Consider the following 24,618-nt stretch of genomic DNA (forward strand, 5'->3'; position numbering starts at 1 on the left):
TGACAGTCATGTGAAACAGCATCTTTCTCAGTGTCCAACTTCCTATTTCACCTCAAATGTTCTCTTTAGATATTCTGACCTTGCAGAAAAAACTTCCCATGCAAGGCACACTTAAATGATCAAATAGAAATCCTGTGAGGTCTCTGAGTTTTTCTTTATTTGCCATAATTTGATGCAATGGAGCCAAGGATTCCACTAAACACTGGTATAACTAGATATTTGAAGTTGTTTGGATGGCTGAATTTCACCAGTTATTTTCCCCAGATGCTGCTGTCATGTCAACTGTTTATTTGCACAGGATTTTCAGTTTGTGCTAATCATTGTGCTATTTCAGAGTTGTAAACACAGTCACTGTATCTTTGTAACATTGTTGAAATTAGAGGGATCATTATGTTGGATTTTTTCCCAACTGGAAAGTTTCAGTTGAAGATTATTCAGCTTGCTGTAAAGCAGCGTATCAGTTGAAGGGTAATCTTTCCTACTGGAAAGGTTGTTTGGCAGTAAGAATTGTTTCACTGACTCCACTGTGCTTTGGATGAGCTGTTAATTCACAACAAAAGTAAAAAAGTTTTCAAAAAGAGATGCATATAATACAATGAAACCAAAATTGCTTACATTTGGCTGAGATACCTGTGAATATTCATGAGTAACAAGGAGTTTCTCAGTTGTAATGTCAAACCCTGCTTTTCAATAGTTTTTATACTACTTAAACAACTTTTCTTTAATTTCTTTTATTTCTGTGTGAACGTGATTTGTAGCAATTATATGTGGAAAACATACTGGAGAAATTACGTCTGATCAAGGACATGTCACTGATCTTGTGAAGCATAACTTATGACCCCAGCTCCTTTTGGTCTGCCTTCAAATTCCCATCTGATCTTGTCTTTCTCTCTCTTGGATACAAAGAAGACAAAAGGGCAACTTGTAAGTTGTCACTGCTGTTACCATGCAGAGCACAGCTTGAGAATGACTTTCTTTAAATGTTTCTGATTTGGAATAATTCTGGCTGTTGTGCAGCAAGGATTGCTTGAGCTAAGTAACAGGATATTCCTCTTGCTGTTGTCCTAGGCACGGCTGGCATGCTGATGGGCTGGCATCCCCCACACCAGAGGTGATCACAGGCTGCTTTTCTGTGCAATGATTTGATTCCTCTTGGAAATGAAGTCACCAAAAAGACACTGGATCAGAATAGCACTATTGTTAGGACTCTGCATGCTCTCTTAAAAAGCCTGGCAGAAGTGTTAGGGTATTGTGATGACTGCTGACAATCAGCAGTGAATCTCCAGAGCTCCAAGACTGAGATGAAAGGGAACAGAAACTTAACTAGGATAAAAAGTATATTTTTGAGTACAGTACAACCCATTGTCAGCGGCAAGGTCATCACTCAGTCCTGAAAAGGACAGGTTTGATTAGAGAACTGAAAAGGGACAACAATTTCTTCTCCCTGTGAGTGCTGCAGCACTCTGGTGAAAGTTTTTGGCAGAATAACACACTTCCCTCTTTATGAGAACCAGTATATGGAAAGCCTGCTTACTGCTTTCTTATTAGAATACTCCAGTGTGCTTTTTCTTTCTTTAAAAAGGACACAAATTCCTTACTCTCCCATTGTACAAAGTCTCATCTGTGGCAAATATTATTCACATATTGCTGCAAAGAGTGGGGGCCAGATTCTGATACCCTGCACAAGCATTATCCCAGTGTCCTTGGAAGACTTGCTGCGATGACAAATGGCTTCTCTTAGTTTTCTGCCAGGCTGAGAAAGGCAGGGCAGTAGAAAGACATCATTAAATGCTCTTGATGTGTCTTAGCAATGGGAGACCCTGCTGTGTCTTGGGAATCTTTGGAGCTGATGGCTGAAATTTACTGAATCTTATGTATGCCACAAGGTACAGTCAAAACCATTAGGACATATTAATGTAAAAATATGAAATCATATTATCTAATCCTGGGGGAACTATGATTACTATCATCAGCATTGAAACCTATGGCATGTTGTCCTGGGGAATTAGATCCCGCCTGTCCTGTGAGAAAGCAGGAACTCTAAACCCAGAAATGCTTTTCACTCTGTAGAGCTGGAGATCACCAGTTTCCTTGCCAGCAAACTGCTGTTTAGGATCCGTGATGGCGCATCCTCCCTCATTTGCATAACAAGAGGCAAAGTTGGGAGGGAGAAGCAATCAGTCTGCCTCGATAAAAACTAACTGGGGAACTGTCAAAAGTCCCTGGTCAGGCACATCTGAAAGCTTGTCCAGGCTCCTAGTTAAAACCGTGGCTTAGTTGTAATAATATTTGCTCTCTTTGTAAAACGTTTTACAACAATCTTGGCGAGCTGTGGTATTGGTCACACAGCTGGTAGGTACATCACAGCTTTTGGGACATAGAAGCACAGGAACTTATTTTCCCATGCCTAGAAATTTTTAAATGGGCAGTGAGTACCTATGCTACTGCTTCTTTCTCATCCGCTCTCAAGCCTGTCTTGGTGACCACCATCCCTGTGTCCCTGTTTCCCCTTACAGGCCAGGTTCACAGATTCAGCATGTCCTCCTCCTGGGGGGGGGAGTGCCTGAAGGAAGCTGCACAGTGGTTCAGGAGACCCTGCAGCATCCTCCAAAGCTCTTCATCCAGGTGCTTTAACTAAGTGAAGCACCAGTATGGAATGGTTTCAGACAAGTTCCACTGTATTTATTGAGCTCTTGAAGGCTGTGGTGGTGTCAGGGGACATTATCCCTTCATCAGCTGTTGTGTGCTGTGGTTTGATGGTGTGCACAGCAGTGTGGGCTGGAATTGGGCACCAGTGTCCTTGGTCATGGAGTCAGCCCTCCCAAAGAGTCAGAATCAATGTCTGTCTGTGTGTGAACATGCCAGGTTTAAAGCCTTGTGCTTGTTCAACTCTATTTTTAGCGTGACCCAGAGAGACTCCAAGGAGGAGGCAGGGTGGGGCTGGTGGAGCACTGGAAGTGCCTCTGTCTGTGTCAGTGCCAGTTCCCCATGAGCAGCAGGTCTAGGCTCAGGTTTGCTGTGGTTGGGAGCCTTTCTGAATTCAGCTGCAAGCAAATCTCCCCAAGGCAAGTGAGCTTAGGGGCCGAAATTTCATTCTTTATATAAATGCTAGGGTGTAATTTTCTATATAACCAGCAACTGTAACTTGTTTTAATTAGTTCAGCAAAAACCATTCTTCATATCCTGATGCTTCACAGGCACCTGAGCAGTATTTCCCAGAATCTTGGGAACATCTGTGCTTTTTCTGCCTCTCACACTGGCTAATGAGGACTAGTACACAGTGTTTCTCTCTGTGTCTGATCTCTCAGGCCAGAGGAAGTGAAATTACTAATAAACAATTGGCTCATAGTTGTGTCTCAAGGACAGGACATTCTTCCTGCTAATTGGGAGAAAGGGGGAGAATTCTTTTGACCGATTTCAGAGGATGCACGTCTCGAATCATGAAAGCATAATCTCCTAATAATGCTGAAGGATTCTTCCTCAGAGATATTTAGGCGCTTGGCAAGGTTTCCTTATAGAGAAAGGCTTATAGCTGATCTCCCAAGTGTCTACTACTGCCCTTTGAAATGTGACAAAGACCCTGTGGGCACAGCTCTCTGCTCATTTGTCACATCTGTGCAGTGGTCCCCACCACAAATCTTGTGGTTTTACAGTAAAGTCCAAAGCACAAAATATGAATCAGAGACTGCGTGGCAGGCAGAGGAGGCAGGCTTAGCTTTCTGTGAAAACAAAACCAGCAAACACTGAATAGTTTTCAGGAGTCCAGGAGATGGCCTTTTCTTTGAGTGGATCCATGTTGACTTGTGAGCAAAACAGTCAGATCAGGACTCTCCCTGGCCTTTGTGTGTAATCAAAGAGTTTTCATTTCTCTATTTTTAAAGTATCATGTGTAGTTTTGGTTTTAGTGAAAGAGTACTACAAGGGGATGTGAAAACAAGTAATAGGTTGTACAGTGACTGTGGCTCTGTTAAAAAATTGCAACTTCTGTCCCTGATTTCTAATTCTGCATCATCTACAAGGAGTTTTGTTCAGTTGAGCAGGCACCCTTATCTCCCATTTTTGCCCCTGCCCCTGTCTCTAAGGCATAGTTGGTGGCTTTTTTGCCATCTGGTCATGCATTTCTGTGTTTTTCTCTGAGTCATTTGAAAAGGATGATCTGGCTGTCATTAAACATTTTCCTGCTCACACTAATGTACAGTATAGTTTGTGGCTGTAGTAGCCCGAGAGGTTTCTGTGTCACTGGGAGGGAAAAAGGAAGTGTGTCTCTTCAAACTGAAGGTGCTGTAAAACTATTACATCAATTTGTGATATAAAGGAGAGAAATTCTGAGAGCCCAGTGGGTTTGTTTCACATCATACCAGTGAATTTTAAAATGGGAAATATATTTGATACATTTTTTCTTTAGTACGCCTCATTTTTGTGTCACACTCATTAAATCAAGGTGGCTGAGGGCTGAGCTTTTCTTATAAAACTGTCATGTGTGAGTGGGAGAGACAGTGCCTGACCCCAAAAGATCACACTCTGACTGCATCAGACACATGAAAGGTTGGAAGGAAGAGAGGTGCAGGGAGAGAAAGTCACTTCCCCAAGGTCACATAAAAAGCAGCAGAGTCCAGACTGTACCATAATTCTTCACCACTAACCCTGCCCAGTTTTGTACAATTTGCTGACAGAACCTTTCCACGTGGGGGTCCTCGTTGTGAGCTGGGCTCTGGAGAGCTGCACTTTCTAAGCACTCTTTATTTTGGTAACAGTAATGCTGTCATTATGCCTAATGAAAGTAGAGGATTTCTGCAGCCCATCAGCACAGTCATGAGATCAGTCTGGAGTTTCTGAAAGTGAGTTTAAACAGCACTGACACTATCAAACACCATTTGAAGTGACTGGGTCTATTTTGTGCTTCACTTTGCAAGGCCAAGATGAAGGTGATTTCCTGTATTATCTGTAACATGATTAGGTCATTTCTTGCCCACCCATGTTTTTGGACTTTTCAGTCAGTGCAACAGTCATTGCCAGTATCAAGTCTAGTTCTGAAAAATCTTTAACTAATTCCCCATAAACTCTATTCTAATAATTGAAATGTTTTCATATCTGGACAGAGTTGGACAAAAACTAGAAATAATTTTTTGGCTTTCTGTTTTGTTTCATTGTTTTCTTGGGTTTTTTCTTTGTTTTTTTTTAACCAAGATTAATGTCTGCATGGGAGAACTACAAAGAAAATTTGGTGGGGAATTTTCCAACCAGCCACGGGTATAAAAAGGAAGTTTGAACTGCACTGTAGATAGGCATTTTGTGCACTTGCTTAGTGTTCCACTGCTGAAGTCTGCAATCAGCTCTTTCATGGATTCCTGAAAGTTGTAAACAACACTTTATCAGAGCTCAACTTGAACATCTTCATGTTAACACGTTGCTATTTTCTTCCCATTTTTTTTAGATCGAATATAAGCTTTGCAATGGGTCTGACAAAGAGTGTGTGTCTCCAACAGCCAAATTCATGAAGAAGGAAACACTGAAGGTATGTTCAAAGCAACCAGGTCATGATCAGCCAACCTTCTTTTAAAAAACAAATGGTACCTTCCAAACAAATCATTGGAAACAAGTCAGAGTCATTTCCGAAGACCCAGAGAAGCCTCTGAATCTTTTAGGAGTCATTAGAGGCCAAGGACATTTACAGGCTTTATATACAGGATTAGATTATATCCTGCAAGCAGAACAGAACAGTGTAATTATTTCACTGTGTTTGTATGTTCTGGAGCCAGTAGGCACCTCAAGAGGATTGTAGTCCTTCACTGCTCTTGTTAGGACAGACTTGCCTGGGCAATCTGAGCAAATTGTAGCTCGAACACTTGCTTGTCTACCAAACCAAAAGTATAAATAAATGGAATTAGATATGGTTTCTTGAATTTGAGGGGTGAGGAAGGCTGGGTATCCAGCCTCTTTCCATTTCCCCCAAAGAAAAGGCAAACTAGGTTGTGTTTAATGAAACTTCAGGAGCAAAGAAAATGCCTGTTCTCTTGTTATGTTTTTATTCCTCCTTCTGCTTATTTCTGAGGAACCTATGCTGTGCTATACATAACTGTCCTTAATGCATTGTGTTCTTTCCTCCCCAAAAGAGGCCATGATGACAGCTACTATATTTTCTCTGTTCTCAACCAGGTACAAAAAAAAAATTACAGACAGGAGAAGAAAAGAGCTACCAAACAACTCTTCAGTGCTCTGAAGGATCCCAGTGTGGTGATCACAGCAGACTGGCTGAAGGTATTTGATACAGACCGTTTCTTCTGAGGCTGTGGGAAAAAATAAGTGAGATGTGAAGTAGTTGATGTGTCTGAGATGTATGCACTAGTACTTTTGTAAGTGAAAGAAGACCAAATAGTTTTCAAGCTTTAACTCAAGCTTTAACTCAAGCTTTATTTAAATAACTGCTATAAAAGTAGAACTGTGGATATTCACTTTCCACCTTGGTCTATTCCATGTCCTTAACCAGCCACAAGGACTCAAAAAGGGCATGGTACAAAGAGAAGTGATGTTTCTCTCTTTGTTCCTCTCTGAAAGACTCTGTTTGCCTCTTCCCATAAATGTGGTTTTGTACTGAACAGGGAATAGACTGAGTAACAGCCTGAAAATGGGCAGATACAGCTTGTTCTATTGACAATTGGATTTTCTGTTGTCACAGCACAGAATGAAACATATTGTACCTGGTGACAACTGCAATTTCTCCTTGTGCACAGAATAGGGTAGTGACAGTTTCTCATTGAAGTCCTGAAATTTCTGTGTGGCAACGTAAATCTGGATTGACATTGAGAGACGAGCACTGGTTTTCTCCTCCTTTGGGGCCATTTAGTCTTCTCAAATAACAGTGAATTGGTTGAACCTTTTATTTTAGCAAAACTTAATTTTCAAACCTTGCCTAATACATAGCTCTTAAGAAAAACAAAGTAACTTAAGGATCTCATGAAACAATACAGGTGCATTTGGTTAGTGGTAAAAACCTCCAACATTGTTCTGCAATTATGATTAGAGGTCAGAAAGGTGACATGCTTATGGTTTATTTGAGAAGTTAGATTGGCAGCACAGTCTTCCTGTAGTGCTTACTGTTAATGAAAAACAAAAACCATAAAATACCTGTTGCATGTTTGCTGTGGCTGGAAATTTCTGGTGAGCTGCAAAAAATGCTGGGCCACAAAAACAGAACACAGAAAAGACTTGAGGTTTGGCTTATGCGTACTGAAGGCAGGAAGACCTTAGGCAAAATCTAACCTTACTGAGAAACTTCTCCATTCTTAAAGCTGTTATCTTTAATATACTCTTATCAGATTTAATGTTTTCTATACAAGAGAGAGCTGCATTGGTCTCGATAGAGAAGTGAAGCAGCTGAACACAGTACTTTTAAAAATGGGGTATTTGACAAAACCCATTAATAGCAGTGTTCTGCAGAACACTATTAAAATGACTTATAAGTCGAGTTAGACTAGCTACAACATTTTTATATGCAATGTTCTAATTGGCATGTCCTCTGTGATTATTAACAGATCACTCTCCCATGGGCCAGCAGTGCTCATTGCCTAAAAAATTAACCAAGCTGCTAACACTGAGCTAGTCATAAAAATAGGAAGAATACTAAGCCAGTAAGAAAAATATGAAGACAAGATTCTGATAGCCAGATTTCCAGGTTCTGGGATTTTGCTGTGAGGTCCCCCGGACTGTTCAGGGAACACCATGTATTTTCCTTAGGAAGTGTATCATGGTGCCCCCTTGGAATAACCATACTGGAAATACTGTATCAATACAGAATAAATGATGGGTTTCTTCTAAGGAACAGTGTAGATGCAACTTTTTTTTCCCTCCAGATTCGTGGGACTCTGAAGAGCTGGACCAAGCTATGGTGTGTGCTGAAACCAGGAGTGCTGCTTATTTATAAGACGCCAAAGATCGGACAGTGGGTTGGGACAATTCTGCTCCATTCTTGTGAGCTGATTGAGAGACCCTCCAAAAAGGATGGCTTCTGCTTTAAACTCTTCCATCCTTTGGATCAATCCATCTGGGCTGTAAAGGTAACAATCCTGATGAGTCAAACAATGTCTTCTTGGTCACCAGAGTTTGTGAGCAATAGTATTGCCTAGCACTGATATTATTTAGTTATTCAGTTGCTGTTAGCAGTGGTGAATTTACTACATAAAAGGATTGATAACAAAGCTTGATCATTGAATGATATCAAAGAGACATAATCCTTGTGATTAGTTCCACAGATGTATCATTCTTGGTGTACAGATGCCTGCATAGACTGAGGAAAAAGGAAATGTGTTTTCTGCAGGAAAGGAAGTTCAATACCTACAAGCTATATCAAGCCATGACCTACATCTTTAAAAGGAGTTGGGCATAAACACAGTTAACTTAAGTCCCCAAAACAAGGACACAAAAGTGCTTCACACAAGACAGGGAGATGGCTGGCAAAGTGACAAAAAAGCCGGGTTATAATTTGACTTCTTTTTTCTAATGCCCCTGAGGTTTGGATTTGTTTGCAGTGGACTTGGAACTCAGCATTCAGCTCAAGCCTTGACTGTTGCACAAAAGTGTGACTTCAGATAGCCCTTATTGTCTCTTCTTTGAAATGGAAATAGCAGGATTTTCTCCACTTCATTTTGACTTATTCTTCAGGCTGAGACAATCCCTTCCTGTACACACAGGGCTCCTGCAGTGACCTCTGGATCTCCCTGTAACAAAAATGATTAATAGTTTTTTACACTTCTTGAAATAACTCCCTGCAAATCTTAAAGAGCTGTATTCCTTTTTCTTCTTTCTTTTAAGAATAGGAGAAAAAAAAGAAAAAAAAAATTCTGTAATGCGTATGAACAGAGGAAGATCCCAGCACCTCCTGAGAGGCACTGAGAGCTTTTGGATACATCTTTTGGATACCCTGAAGACAAAACTTAAATGTTCTTGTATTTGTTTCCCTGTCAAAAACAGTGACAAAACCAGAGTTACTGCAGATATAAATTCTCTAGGAGACATCACAAATGTAAATAAGGTATTATGAGCTGATGCCTTGCTGCAAGGTAGTCAGCAAAGGGAATGGAAATGGAAAGACTCACGAGAGTGCAGTGAAAGCACTTGTCATGGCATCAGGAGTTCTAACAAAAGGGAGAAGCCCTGTGGGAGCAGATCAAGCAGACACACTCCTGCTCATCTGTGCAGTTAATTGAACAGTTTTAAACACAGCTATACAATTGCTATAAAAAGCCTTTCCATTTTTAATAAGGTAGGAGGAGAGAATTAAAATTGACCTCAGCAACCAGGGGTGAGAGCTGCTGATTTCTGCCAGCCGCTCTGATTTGTGCTTAAATGCATTGCTTTTCCTTAAAGTTCCAAAGGTTTCGTTGCTACCTTGCTTCTTATTCAGTTTTGAGAGTTTTGATGCTTTTTAAATTCAGAACATGCACCCAAGAAGGTTGTTGATGATATACTGTCTGTCAACAAAAACCTTCCTTGTGACTTGACAGGTCAACTGAATTCTTCTGAGAAGCACAGTCAGAGGAGGTAGTGAAAAACAGAATCAAAAGTGCAGTCAAATACTGGAAGGCAGAGTTGCTGACAGATCTGAAATGTTGCACTAGGATGCCCTTCCTTTGATATGAAGCATCCCAAAGAAAGAGGAGGTTTTATCAATGTGTGTATGTGTTTAAATATGTATATGTAATTCTTGTGTCTCTTGAGAAAACATAAGAAAGAAATAAAATTAGTATATTAAATGTGAAGGGAGTATATATCTGAAAATGTTTGTGGACTACAGGAAGTCCAAAGATGTTTAAATTTTAAAGTCCAAGTAACATTCTGCATCTCTTGAGACATATTTAGAGAGCCATATTTAAGCTGCATAGTAGGATACTCCCTGAAATCTGAGTTCAGCCCAGATTGTTGTGTGTGATAGATGCTCTCAGCCACGAGGTAAACGCCAAAATACACATCAGGAAGAAATCCACCAGTGAGCTGTATGATGTCAAAGAGGCTGTCTGCACTCTGTCAACAGTTTAAGGCTGAAACTGCTAAAAATACTGGGGTTTTTTATGTCATTTCACAGCCTCTTTTTAAAGCAACTGGAGCAGAATTGACTGATCTACATTGGGTGTGTATAACTATGCCAAGAAAGTCTGTTTCTCATGAAATATAGATTCACTTGAGCTTAAGCAAAAAGCCCAAGTTACTGTCCATCACAAGAGAAATAAGAGGTGGATGAACCTTTCATTCTCGGCCAAAATGGCTGGTGAAATTTTCAGGGGTTATCCAGATTAGAGTGGATGGTCCAGCTTTCACCCTCATCAGTGGATTTGCAGTTTATTCAGGGCAATTACTGAATATCTTTGTACATATTGGCCTGGCTGCCCAGCAGATGTTTGGAGCTAACTCGGGTTCAGCCCTGGAACAAATGTCTGGTTCAGGCACTGCCATAGGCCTTTATGGTAGTACTATAAAATCAAATAAATAAATTTTATGTGCAGGCATTTAACTTCAGTTAGAGCAAGACAAGATTTTGGGGCACCTTTCAAGATAAGATGTAAAGGCCATGGCTTATATTTGAAAGCTAAATACATGCACCAGGGTACTGTTTTTCCTATAAAGCTCTCTGGGGTCTAGAGCTGCCTGAGAAGCATATTGCTAAGGGAAAAAGTTCTTTATTCTATACTGCTTCCCTGGCTTTTTGAGAGTTTCAGCCTGAAACTCCTTTGCAGTGCACATGGATTAGACATTTTATCTATTTGTTCCATCCAGGCCTTTGTAAATGCAAGGCCAAAACCATCAAGGTCCCAAAATCGACCAGCAGTGCAAGCAGCAGTAAGAAAAGCTTCCCCTACATGCTCCAAATGCTGCCGCAGAGGAACTTTGTCCAGTGTGTGAGGGCAGTGTGACCCCACACTGCTCCTGGGAAGAAACATTTGCTGAGATTGCTGCGGAGACTGGGGGATGCCAACCTAGTAATTCATGTGAGGTTGTGGGTGTCTGTCCTCTTGCTGCACAGAGGGAGTGTAGAGCTATCAGCTGGCAGGGTTTGCCTGCCTGTCCCAAAAGATGTCCTGGAATAGGTTGTATTTCCCTTCAAGCTTGTTCAGAAGCTGGCTGAACAGCGTGATGTGGGAAGGCGTTCATTATCTGCAGCCTGTTCTGACATTTATTTAGAACAATAAGTAAGTTGGGGTCAGACCCAACTGCATCTGGGAAAATGTGTGACTTGAATTTTGTTGATTTATAAGAATTTGAGTCATTCCTTTAAAGAAAAAGTTCTAATAATGGTCTTGCACTGCTACTTTTCTGGTTGTTTTTGTATTCCAGAACACAACAGTTTCATCTTCATCCTTGTGGTTATCACATACTGTTAAGGAGATTTCCCCCTTGCCTTTTTTAAGCTTTGTTTTATGACTCTCTGAGATGTCTTGTCATACTATCCACAACTGTCAGTCCTCTCAATTTTTCAAAGCCCAATCACCCCCTGTTTCATAACGCCTTTTGAGTCTCAAATCAGATGTCAAGATAGGAATGATCCTATGGTGGTCCTTTCTTAGTTGTATGGCACAGTGGGTGCAGCTGGGCTCTGGATGCTGGTGCAGCTGGGGTAATACTTTGAGTGAGGGATGGTCATTGGCATGGTGCTCAAAGGCTGGGAGACAGCAGGCATCATTATCTCTGCTGTACAGATACAGAACATCATTTAATCTGTGCAGATGTTGGCTTTATATTCATGGCCTCCTCTCTTTTCTTTCTCTGCTGGAAATGGCCCTCTTCATGCATGAACGTGCCTTACTGTTGAATATGTGTCCTTGACAGAGTGACCTGGCTGCTTCTTGAGTTCACCCAAATGCCTGTTGGAATCTTGTGTTATCACTTCTTTCCCATTCCCCCCCCCCCCCCCTTTTTTTTTTAATATTGTTTCTCTGTATCTGTACTGTTAGGTTGTGGGATTTTTCCTCAAACAGAGCAAATATCCACCTCCGCACTAAAAACACAAGTAATGGTGTTACCAATAGTTGTCCAATGCCCTGCTCAGCTGCAAGCAGCTGAAAGGAAAAATGCCATGGGGAATGTTGCCTGATTGCATTAATGTCACTAGTAATGTCTTAAGCTGCTCTGCTCTGGTTTACAAATCAAATCTCAACTTTGCCAGTCCTGACTATTAAGCCTTTAAACAGTCTTAATTTTGTGAACCTCCTGTGGGAGAGGGGAGGGGAAAAAGAAAGTAACAAAGAATCCAGTTTCTCTTGGCAGCAGAGGAACCCCCCCCAGATGTGAAGGCAAGAAGCTTGACTGGAGACTGTTGTCTTTTTAACGCTTCATCTTCATACGCTCAGATACAATTTGATGCTTTTCCTACTTTAAATTCTGTCCAATTTTTGGTTTTCTGAGTATAATTAAAAAACAAAAATCCAGATAAAATGACTATTTAACTGTGAAGCAGTTGTGTACAGGAGCAGTTTTCAATAGCAGTCACAGTTCCATGCTTACCAACTAGGAGGGAGGAATCCTTCTTTTAAGGAATGTGGTTGGATACTATAAAGGTCCATCTAAGGAAGAAAAGTAATATTCAAACTGCAAAAATCTGCCTAGTTTTTCAGCATTGTGTGGTATTCTCTAGAAAGTCGAGGAAATCTGTATTGGAGCATCCTGGAGAAAACCTCTTGCTCCCCCCTGCAGGTGACATAGTGGTCACTGAGTATTGGTGATGTTATCTGCCCTGCTTTTATTTCTGACATAATGTCTGCATATTTGAAAAAAAGATCTGCTTTTGTGTTATTTGTTACAAAGTGAGGAAGAAGATGAGCTGAGTCACTTTGAAAATGCAATGAAGGAGGAGAGATTTCTATTTATTTCTGTTAGGTTATGACACAAAGTCCATACCACGAAGAGTATGAAGCTGTGTTCACTGCATATTGGAACTGCTTTTTCTTAGCATCTTCTGGAGTTCAGAAGAGAAGGAAGCAGGGAGGAGATCAAAGAGGGAGGTTGTGGTTCTGCTCAAAGAAGTGTCTCATCCAGGATGGACTTTGCTTCCCTGGGCATCATTTCTGGAGGGTCATGCTGAAAGCACGGTGGCAGGATGTTTACAAGACACTTTATTTTTTTGCCGCAGCTTCTAAACTAAAGGCAGGATAAAATGAGCAAAGCCTGAAGTGGCTGTCACCGCAGGCACCACTGCGTAAGGGTTCTCTGGATTTAAAAGGGGAAGGACTGCAACCCAGTAGAATGTGCCCATGCTGGAGGACCTTTGGTCTTCAATCTGTGGTTTTCCCATCTTCACCTTTCCCACAGACTCAGGATGGAGTTTTCCCTTTGTTTGCTTCCAGGAGATCTGCTGTTGCCTCTCTGCTGGAGGCATTCAGAGCACAAGGTGAAGCTCTGCTGCTTTTGTGGTGGCCAGTGAAGGTTGTTTCACTGTGTGTCTGGCTGCAAGCAGACGCCACGTGCACCTCATGGAACAGTTCCTTCTGGTTTTGCACAAAGGTTTGACTGATTTTGTCCCAAGTGACAGCAATAAGATATTTCTACTCCTGCATATCAGAATAAACATAGCAGGTTTTGAGCTGAGCATAGGTTAGACCAAACCCCATTTTCATAGGAGCTTATTACTGCCTTGGAGCTGCAGCAGCAATATCGTGATTACTAACGAGTCTCTCCAAATTACTCCATCTGTTCCTGCCACCTTTCCTATCACAAACATGCACATTCTGCCTGGGAAGGGTGGAAAGAGATTGAACAGTCCGTTGCAGCTTCCATGCCTTACATCTTTCTGTCTGTGTGCATTTCCAGGGACCAAAGGGAGAAAATGTCGGTTCGATCACTCAGCCTCTTCCCAGCAGCTACTTGATTTTCAGAGCAGCCTCCGAATCAGATGGTAAGTTTGGGGGTTTGTTTGCTTTCTCCAGATAGCAGACTTCCTGCTAGTTAAGAAAATAGGTTGATTTAAAGAAGAAAAAAGTGTATAAAGGAAAAAATGGTGGCTCACCCAGCTTGAAAGACTGCTCTTAGCAATGGTCAGAATAAGTCAAGCAGACTTCTGGCACATTTTGTTGCCCTCACTGAACAGTCACCTCTGTGGAATGGAAGAAAAACTTAGGCTTCTAATTGGAGAAAAGCACTAAGTCAGTGTAAACTAAAGGATGGAAGGAGTCAGTCCCAAAGCTGATATGAAAAGGGCTCTGTGTCCTCAGTGCAGCAGAGACTTCATTGTCTTATCTGCCTACATCTTACTCTGGGGAGGGATCTGTTGGAGGAAAATGGCATGGTAATATTGAAGAGCTGTCAGTAGATGCCTTTCAGCCACCTGAATTTTGCCGTAAACTATTTGTGCTGTGGTTTGCAGTATAGCAGGCCCAGATGCTGGTGACTCCACATGTAAAATACCGTTCTGGGAATTTGCAAAACTATAGAAGGTAAATTTAGGTCAGTATATTACAGACATGCCAGCTTGCTATGTGAAAATCTCTATAAATTACTTCAGAGGACGTAAAATATCAGTGATTTATAAGTAGATAAGAAGATTAAAACCATGTTTTCATTCCATTTGACCTTCAGACTACTCTAATTTTTTTCACATAGCAAATTAACCCAGGCTGTTCGTTTACAGATATTTTTCACCTACCCCACCAAGGGGGCTCATCTATCCCATATATTCTTTTGGGTCTCACCTAGAGTAACTTTAGGGACATAAGGACTACTTATGGAGCAAAATGGGCTTTGAAAGTAGTGTCCTTCTGGTCCAGTAATAAGGTTTTACATTTTCCTGAGGGATGAAAATGAGGCAATGCAAATGCACCTTTGACATGACACTTAGAATAGGAGGAAACATTCCTTCATTGCAGAGTTTTGTGCTATTTTCCTCCTGCAGTGAAAGGAGGACAGTTCATGGTGAGGGACACCATCTTGACGCTGAAAACTGCTCTCAGTGCAGTGAAATTATATGAAGATAAGCAGAACTTATACAGACCCATAGAAACACATCTTTTTTCCTAAAATATTATGCTTTTATAGCTTATTTGTGTAAAGGAATACAGGATTCTAACCTGGCTCCAGATATCACATGCCTAGAAAGATAGATTGATGCAATAATCTTTTGTGGGGAAAAATAGTGCTGCTAAACCCTGGTTACACACACAGCCCACAGCATAGATATACAGAACAGTCCCACAGAGTTCTTAGGCAACCAAATAGCTTCAACAACCGTCTGTCAATCCAGATTTTATAAAATATTATTTCCTTAGAGACCTGTGCACTTGTCTTTCCAATAATTTAACTATTAATGATTAAACCATAGAGGCAGCCTAGCAGAGAGACCTATGACTGAGCTTCTGCTCTCTCTTTTTATGATGTCTGCCATAGGCCAGTTACATGGAGTAGGAGAGCTTTAGATTTGTTCTAACTAACCTTAAGTTATTGCTCCTAAGGTAGCAATAGCTCCTAAGAGATCATCAGAACTAAGACTTTTCTAGCTGTGATCTCTCTGTCTGGGTCGTACAACACATGGTGGAAAAGCACAAAAGGGACCATACCTGGCACGTGGAAATTGCAGTGTTGAAATGCCTGTGGGAAGTTTTCGGCCCAGTGAATTATTATGCGTCTCCAGTGTCAAAAGAGCTTAAAATAGTGAGTTATTGGAACACATTTTGAAGGCCAAGATTCTTGGGAGGCATGCAGAGGCAAGGCAGATCAAAATACTTTCAGTTTAGTGTGCTTTTCCTTTCTTTGCTGCTTCTCTCCAGCAGGATCCTAATGTTAGATGGAAAGCCAATGTGATCAAGGGAAGGAGAAGGAACTGAGGTGCCTCTCAATCAAATATCCTAAATGTGTGTGTATAAAGTAACTAGGGCCTTTCGTTCAAGACAAAATGCAAGCTCTTGAACAACACCAGCAGTGCCCTAGAGCCACCTGCTCTAGGAGCACCCACATTATGCCTGGTAAATGCTGAGTCTGATGAGGTGATCATGAAAGCCAAAGCTTTGGCATCTGTCCATTTAGCAGTGGACTTCACAAAAAAAATTGATACTCAATTGCACCAGAAATATTAGCATGAAAAGTGGTGTAATTTTCAGCTGAATGAGAGTATTTGACTTCACAGCTGAGGTCAGTGAGCTGTGGAAAGTGGGCATACTTTGTGTAGGAAAGGCAGGATGTGAATCTCCAGACAAGAGGGAAGAACAGCTTCCTCCCAAACACATGTCCTGGCAAATGGCCAATGGAGATGAGTGACTTGGAGACAGTATTAATGTCAGTAGGTCATGTAAAACATATGCAGACAAAGATACAAGGAGCAGAAACTGCTGCATGTAAAGAATTCTGTATAAACTGCAGGAAATTAAAGCTTGTATTTTGCAGGTTATATGGTTTGATTTTAAGCTCAGAAGACAGGACTGAAATGGTTTTAGACTGTTACATTGCTTCACCTTTTGTAAAGAGGCATCTCCAAAGGGGTGTCCCTGAGTTTGTTCCATTTCTTAACACACTGGACAAACCTAGAGGATGTAGGAGAGACAGGAGATTGAGGTAAAATGAGCTGAGCCAGATGGGGCAGGTTGGGATCTGGGCCCTTGTGTATATTTCAAGTGTTTTGACATCTCCCCGGTAGGGGTGAATGAATCTACAGCACCTCTGAAGAGGTGTCCTTGTCGTGTTCTTCTTAACACAGTCTCCCATGTTAGTAGTGGAAAATGAACTACAAAGCATTAGGCAAGTATAACTAACTCGTGGAGGCCTCTGACTTGCTGGGAAATACTGAGTTGCTGCATATGTTAGCTGTACAGTTCAGCCATCCAGGCTACTCTACAATGATCAGCAGCTACGTGGCCTACTTTTTCTCTCAGCATTTCAGAATCCCCATTTTCCCCTCTGCTGTACCATCTGTGACAGACTGTTGGTAGGATTTAAGATCATGACTTCTGGACGACCTGCAGAACCACTGCCCAGCTACAGCAGGTTTCATGTTCACAGACTAGAGCTGCAGTCTGCTTTTTGATGTGTCTTAAACATCAACCTCTGGAAAGGTCATGTCAGCCTACAGGGTTCCACCTGTACAAGTGCATGGTCTTTCTTTCTTAGCAGTTTCAAAAAAGAGGACTGATTTTTCTGAACCAATGACTGTGTCTACATTTCAGATTTCTGTTGAGAAGTGACTTGGAATTGGTAGTTTAAATCTGTCCCAGGCTTCCTGCCCGGATCATTCTGGAGCTGCCCCTGAGATCTAACTGGTGTCTACTAAGCATTTTACGTCACCTGCTCAGGTGACTGCTTAGGTCTCACAGTGGGGATCTCCACTGTGCCATGGGCACTGCTGCCACAGGGCATATTCCTGCTAATGGAATTCAAAGTGGCAGATGACCAAGAGTTGAAAGCTTAACAGTGGAATTGTAAACCACATTTACATTTTATTCCTTCTGTCTGCCCTCTCCTTCAGGTATGCTTTGGGTAACCTCCAGTGCCTGTTGTGGATGCAGTTGTGTGGAAATCCTGATGGATTGCAGTGTTGTTTCTTTTCTAGGCATCTGGCCCTTCCCCCCAAACTGATGCTCTCATCGGGGGAGGAAATTAGGTTATTGAAATAAGGGTCACGCACAAAAGCAAAGAACCACAGGGAAGATTGCAATTTGAAACCAATTTAACAATGAAATACATCTCTGGGTCTTGGCAGCTCTGGAGAAAATAGAGTATCTTTTTAGCTTTATGTGTGTGTTTCATATTCCTTAGACTTTTCACAGTGGTTTGAAATCCAGGCTTCTGCAACAAGATTTCATTAAGTTCACTGCATAAATTGCACCTGCAGCTAATTGAGAGCTCACATCCTTGCATCTTGACAGCCGAAGTGGGAGAAATCATACACGCAGGCACCCAAGTGGTACAGCAAAATAAGCAGTCAGCTGAACAGGATGACCTTAATGTTCACTGACTGGAGCAAATCAGCCTCTTTCTCACCATTCGTGATTTGTGTGCACTTGAGCAAGAATTCATCGTTTCCAGGTGACAGTCTACTTCAGGTTGATTTTTTAAAGCATCTATCTTGTAAGTGTGAGGCATGAGGCCAAAGCTGGAGGTCTTTAATAATTCAAGAAGAATAATATTCCCTTATTGATGCCTCTCTGGAGGAATGTGTGATTGCTCGGTGTGAGCCTTTTGAAGTCTTAATTGGCAAGAGATTCATCCCAGGTGTTCTGTAGCTACAGGAATGAAGTGGAAAAGAAGTAGTCCCAGACTGATATTTCTGTGTGTTAGGGTGTGATTCCATCTAGAGCAGATTCTTCTTTCTGGTGAGTGCTGAGAGAACATTGGCTGCGTCCTTCGTGACCAGCTGCTGCAAAATGTGGCAGATAGACTTGGCACATCAGATTATGAGTTCTTCTAGGTGAGTGCAAAGAATTTCAAAACTGAATAGCTTAGTGTTTTCAGTGCTGCCTGCTTTTGTCCTGTGAGATATTTTTGTAAGTTTAGGTCTCTTCAAAGACTCGGACAGAGTCAAGTTTTTCTTTGAACTGAGCCTAGGTTAGCAGCACAAGCACCTTCTGTTGTTTTGGGTTTTTTTTCCCAAGAGAGAGAAGAAATTATTTTTGTCTCTTGGTTTTAGTAGTTCCTTTTGTCTGTGGAAAAAAAAAAAAAAGAGTTGGTGCAAGCACATGCCAGCTGCTATTCAGCCTTGCAGCCTCCAGTTTCTTCATGGTACCAGCAGTGCCCTGCTGACCCAGGAGGCGTCCTGCAATGAGCCATAGTGATTCCTGTTTGCACCTCAAAGCATGTACAGGACAACCAAGGGATCAGGACCAGCCAGCCTGGTCTGCTTGACCAACCTGATCCCCTTCTATGGCAAGGTGACCTGCTTAGTGGATGAGCCCTGGAACAGGCTGCCCAGGGAAGTGGCTGAGTCACCATCCCTGTAGGTATTTAGAAGACATGAAGATGTAGCACTTTGGGACATGGTTTAATGGTGGACTTGGCAGTCCTGGGTTAACAGTTGGACTTGATGATCTTAGAGGTATTTTCCAATGTAAACAACTCTCTGTTTCTGTATAATTTGATTTGAGAAGAGCTTAAAAGCTTGTGGGGAGATTCTGCCACAAGCTGACAATATACTTCTGGGGTTTTCTTCAGAATTTAAACATATGCTGAGTTTAAGCCACAGCTTGTGAAAAATTATAACTGATAATTGATTGCAGTTTTTACATTGCCACTTCAAACCTCCTAAAAGAATATTATTGTAGCTTTTTTTTTTTTTGCTTCCTTCATATGCACCCTTTTAGCTACCATTCCTCTCTGAAGGAGCCTGCATCTTACATTATTTTCTGATCTAATTACCCTGTATACAAAAAGCCCTATTTGAGTCACGCACTCAAAATTAGAAGATGTGAGAATTGAGGTAGCCATGAAGCCTTCATGCAGTACCATCACTGTAGGTGACAGCCTTTAATTATGTGACCAGATTCATTTCTCCCCTTCTGCAGTTCCTGAGGGAGTGAGTAGACTTGTCAGGTAAGCAATTAAGTAATCCAAATGCTAGCATTTTTGTATCATCTTCACAATCCAGAAGAATACGGCTCAATAGAAAGGTCACTCAGATGTAAAAACATTTCATATAGGCCTTTAGCAATGAAACAGGTTTATCTTGTGTGCAATCCCTGTAATTGAGAGAGTATAATTTTATGGTTTTATGCTGCAATTAACACACCATTGACTTGCAGAGTTTGTAACCTTTTTATTTGCAGAGGTAAGCTCATGTTTTCCATCTGGGTTAGTGACATGTGTTTGTTTGGATTCACAGCACCACCTGATGGCTGAAGGCCCATTTCTGGGCTTGGGGATGCTCTGCATCCCTTTGGTTCAGTTTCTGTTAGAAATAAAAACAAGGCTGTACATTAATGCCATTTCTGTTTGCTGCAGGGCACAAAGAATGCTGACTGCTGATGCACAGCAAGTTCCTCTAAAGCTTTGTGTGTCTGCCTGGGACTATTAAAATGAATATTTAATGTTTTGGTTTTTTGGGTTTTTTTTTTTTAATTTAAGCTCCTTGAATATGGCTTCAGAAAAGATTCAGGTTTCTCATAACACCTCCCAGGAAGTTATCTGAAGAGTTGGAAACCCTAAGTATATAGTGTAGAAATTTCCTCTGGTGACGTGGTGAACCCCAAATTTTTGACCAAGTCTGAAAGGTCATGTCAGCACCAGCGAACCCCTGTGGCAGTGGGGTGGGGATAAAAGAGCTAGCTGCCATGAGTCATGGCCAGCATGGGCTGCTCTGTCTCCATCCCCAGGGAGGGGGATGTCTGAGGGACACTTGGGGCCACCCTTGCCTCAGCCAGCACAGGATAATGAGTGTACCTGAGAGCTGCAGAGCACTGAGATGATGACCTCGGTGCTGCCTCAAAGGGCTCATGCTGCTACAAATCAACCTACCTGTCAAAGCACCTGATTTTAACAGCCTGTTTAATACAAAAATATCCTGACATATGCAGCATTTCCAAATGTCAAATCACAGACCTCTCACTCTGCGGAACTGGAAAAGAAAAGCAATTTTAAAAGCAGAGGAGAGTCAAGGCGGGGAGCCTGAGCAGGAGTGTGCTCCCTTGTGAGGCACAGCCTGAAACAGATTTGCATAGTGGTGGGTTTGGGGGACAAGGAATATGTGGTAGGAGGTGGATTTGTGCTCAGTGCAGCCATTAACTCTAATGGGTTATCCATGCAAATCCTCCACGAAGTGAGAATGGCATAAATCTCTGCCTGCAAAGCCTTAATGCAAGAATATTTGTTAAATACAAAATAGTGTGAAATCAATTCCAACAGCATTCAACCTTTCTAATCTTTTATTAACCATTATTTGTGATGTTATTATTAAATCATAAGCTGCTGCTGAAGGAATTTATTGGATAAAATTAGAATAAATGACTGGGGCTCTGTAGTGTTTGTGGTTAAATGTTCAAGTGCAATTCTTCAAAGATTGGAGATTTTTTTTTTTTACTGGTTGCAGCTTTGTATCAAAGCAAGCACTGAAAGCCACTTAAATTTGTAAATATTTCTTTATGTGCATGTTCTAGATTATTTTTTTAAGTTGTCATTTGCCTTATAGAGCCAAATTTTGGTAATGTTGAAGTTGTTGGGAATTCTGCCCAGGAGAGCAGCAGGATCCCAGTGAGATTTATGTGTGGGCTTGATGCTGTGTGATAGAAAAGAATTTAATGAAAATTTTGCCAAATGGGACCAGGAATTAATGCAGTCCAGGGAAACCCTGTTTGCAGCGCTTGCCATTGCTAGAGTAAAACCCTTTGTTTCCTTCACTGCCTCTCAATCACACTTCCAATTATTGTGAAATGTATTCTGAGAAGTGTAATGAAGAGCTCTGTTTTACAAGCTTGAAATTAGAGGATAACTCCCTTGATACGTCAATTCTCGAATGTTCAGCTAATTTGCAGGTGCCCTGGCCTCATTAATGACTGCACTACAGAAGCAGGCTATTTTCAGGTGCTTGCAGGAGCACAGCAGCTCCAAGCACTGTGGTGGCTGGGCTTTAACACACAGCTTTGTGGCCTTGCATGGATCATTGCAAAAGGAGCCTAGGGTCAGCTTGGGTTCCTGTGCTTTTTCATTTGCTGTCTGTCTGTGGGACCTGTGCAGGCCATAAGGAAATCCAGTGTGGCTGTGCATAGGAGCTGCTGTTTGTCTTGGCTCTGTGCCATGCTTAAAATTTCTCCAAAATGGACCCTCCAGGTAAAGATTTTTTTGCAGCAAGATAAGAAAAAATGATGCCCCACAGAGATTATCTGATGGACCAGGCAGAGAGAAGGAATATGAAAAAAAAAAATTTAAACCCAGAGAAAGAGGGAAAAAGAACAGCCTGACAACTTCCTCTAGTCTTAATCACTCTGTCACATATTGACCATCCTGGATTTTGATTGGAATGGTGGTTACTGCAGCACTAGAGCCAGCATGGGACCCCTGAGCAGGCTGTGGTTCAGCGATCCCAGAGTAAGCAGGGACCTCTCAGCACCCTGGCACCTCCCTGCCATTGGGAAGTGCATGAGGTGGGGATGCCAAGGGATGAATTTTTTTTTGGGGGGTGTATTACTTGCAGGCATGAGATGCTGGGTGGTGTGGAAGCTCTGTACCCGCACAGGTTCCAATCTGAGTCTCAGACTAAATCAGAAAGGGGCAATGGGAAGTGAACAAGTTGTGGGAGATCAGAAGGGGATGTAATTAGGGAAGAGGGAGTTCGGGTGAGCTCCCCACGGTATCACCCATGCAGATGTGTTACTCGTGCAGCTGCTAAAACATATCCTTCCTGGCAACATAACCTAGGGATTATATGTATGAAAAATAAATTCTACCCACTGACTTCCTGAATTATAATGATAATGAGCTTTACTCGCAGGCAAGAAGCTTTTGAGAAGCAGTGCATGAATTCTGTTATTTACTCTGCTATGCTTAAATAATTCCTTTTGTTTTCACAGGCCGATGCTGGCTGGATGCTCTGGAGCTTGCCCTGCGTTGCTCCAGCCTCTTCAGGCTCAGTGCCTCCAAGCAGGGAAAGGATGGAGACGTGAACTGCTCGAGTGATTCTGCACATGCGGGGCTCAACCACCTCTTGCACACCAGTGCTATGTCAGACCAGGAGTTCTTCCAGTAAGATGGGGCTGTTACTCCTTAATGCACAGAGAGGTGGCACATGGTTCAAACTTGAGCATAATCTAGCCCAAGTCCACTGAGGAAATCTGTATAAAAACCAGACTGTATGTTCTGCTGCTGCATCCCTCACTGATATATGGGCTGGGTGTTGCCACCTGATGCTTGAACACATGGGCTGGGGGAAAACTCAGCTGTGTTTGTTTATACATAAACAACTTTCTTCTGTCCCCTGCTTGGGCCAAAATGGTGTCTGGGGATGCCAGCATGAAAAATGGCTTGCCTGAGTAAAGATTGCAGAATCTAGCTGCTGTAGTTACACAGACACAGTCACTAACAATGTCTGTGTGTTGCTAGCACATATGGCTCCGAGTCTGATCTATTTTTTTATAATGTGTACTCTTCCCTAGTAATACTGTGTTATAGTCAGCAGAGTGCACACACTGCATCCTTAGTTTTATAATTACTTTCTCTCTCTGCAGGGGTTTTAAGGGGTGTCCAATTTCTTCCTCGATAAATCAGATAAATTTTTATGTAAGGGGAAAAAAGTCCCCACAGCCTCCTTTCTATTCATATTCCTGGTATTACTGCAGCATTTTGGAACATCAAAGCTCTGTACACACTAAAAAGCCCCAGGCCTTTCTGTTGCTTATAGCTGAATAAGCAACTTCAAGAATCCTCCTGGTATAGACATTTGGCCTTTGGAGGGAGAACTGGCAGAGGTAGTGTCTATTTCTAGTTCTGCTGATTGGAATTTGACTTTCAGAGCTCACAGCAACGCACCATCAGTTATTTAGTTTCTAGGGTAGCAATTCTTGCAGTCTGCAAAGATGATGCCTTGCAGAGCAGGACTTCACCCTTAAGAGGTTTTCTTGGTCTCTGTTATAACAGCAGGGGTCTGAGTCCTCTTCAGAGTGTGAAGGTACCTCTGGCCCCGTGGGACCTAAAGGGTGGCAGCATTTCAGTCTGCCCTTTGCCCTGATAGGTTCTGGTAATCCCAGCATGTGTTCTCCAGCCCTGCTGTTCAGGTTTTTATCTAGAGTTTGAAGAGAGATTTACTGAAAAGCAGTGGGAGAAGAAAAGGAAATCTAATATCTTACTTCATCATGTGCCCTAGTACTTGTGCTTGTGGGATTCTTTCATAATACTTTCATTATGTCTGGAAGCCTCTGTGCTCACTGGGATAATGAATTCAAGAATGCAGTGGACTTGTTTTTTGGCTGATGGATGTGTGTACAGAAATATACATAATATTAAAATGGAGCTTGTGGCACTGAGAACATTTGGGCAAACCCATGGCTACTGTAAGCTGATGCAGAAGATAGGGTTAAAACTGTAGTAAAGTATTTCTTCAGAATGTGATGTGTGAGTGATGCTTCGGTGATGCCTCTATTTCACCTCTTAGTGGTCCAATATTAAAAGCCTCCTTGAAATATGGGACTCAATAGTAGCAACACACATGGCAGAGTTCTCAGCAGGACAGAGGACCCACAACTGCAATCACATATTTCTTACAGGCTCAAATTTTAGCTGAGTCTGGTTCAAGCTGGGCATTCAGCATGTGGTTGTCTGGACAGTATACTCTCCTTTCTGAATCCTACCTCTTTTGGGAATGTGTACCCAAACTCCCCAGTGCTTAAAGCCCAGGGGAGTTTGAGGGTTACAGGACAGGAGGATGACTTGCTGTCATCCCTGAAGGAATGAAGAACATTTAAATAAGGGAGAATGCAAAACCCAAACTGTGCAAGTGCTGAGCAAAGTGGTTTTGGTTTGCCAGTGACAGTGGCTTCCTCACAGGGATTCAATCATTCTAATTAAATGCTTTCCCTACAGGGAATCTTACCAATTAAATTGGCATGCAGTTGTTAGGGGGCCAGTTAATTACATTTAACTCTATCTTCAAATTAGCCAAACTACTCTGTCAAGAACAGAAAAAGAAAGGGAAAATGATTGATATTATGGGGAGAACAAAACCCCCTTGGGAAC

The 24,618-nt window shown here is 41.9% G+C and overlaps 1 protein-coding gene across 8 annotated transcripts in view; it reads left to right on the top strand.

Annotated features, from left to right (window-relative positions):
- The window catches only part of OSBPL5 (oxysterol binding protein like 5), a 173,945-nt gene that overhangs the window by 122,975 nt on the left and 26,352 nt on the right, over positions 1-24,618 (top strand). For all 8 annotated transcript variants that reach the window (XM_038139070.1, XM_038139072.1, XM_038139069.1 and 5 more), the window contains 5 exons: positions 5,435-5,515; positions 6,157-6,258; positions 7,851-8,054; positions 13,795-13,879; positions 22,461-22,632. In XM_038139070.1, coding sequence (XP_037994998.1) covers positions 5,435-5,515; positions 6,157-6,258; positions 7,851-8,054; positions 13,795-13,879; positions 22,461-22,632 — 644 coding nt within the window. The remainder of the gene's footprint in view (positions 1-5,434; positions 5,516-6,156; positions 6,259-7,850; positions 8,055-13,794; positions 13,880-22,460; positions 22,633-24,618) is intronic.

This window comes from Motacilla alba, chromosome 5, assembly GCF_015832195.1.
Source record: "Motacilla alba alba isolate MOTALB_02 chromosome 5, Motacilla_alba_V1.0_pri, whole genome shotgun sequence".
Lineage (NCBI taxonomy): Eukaryota > Metazoa > Chordata > Aves > Passeriformes > Motacillidae > Motacilla > Motacilla alba.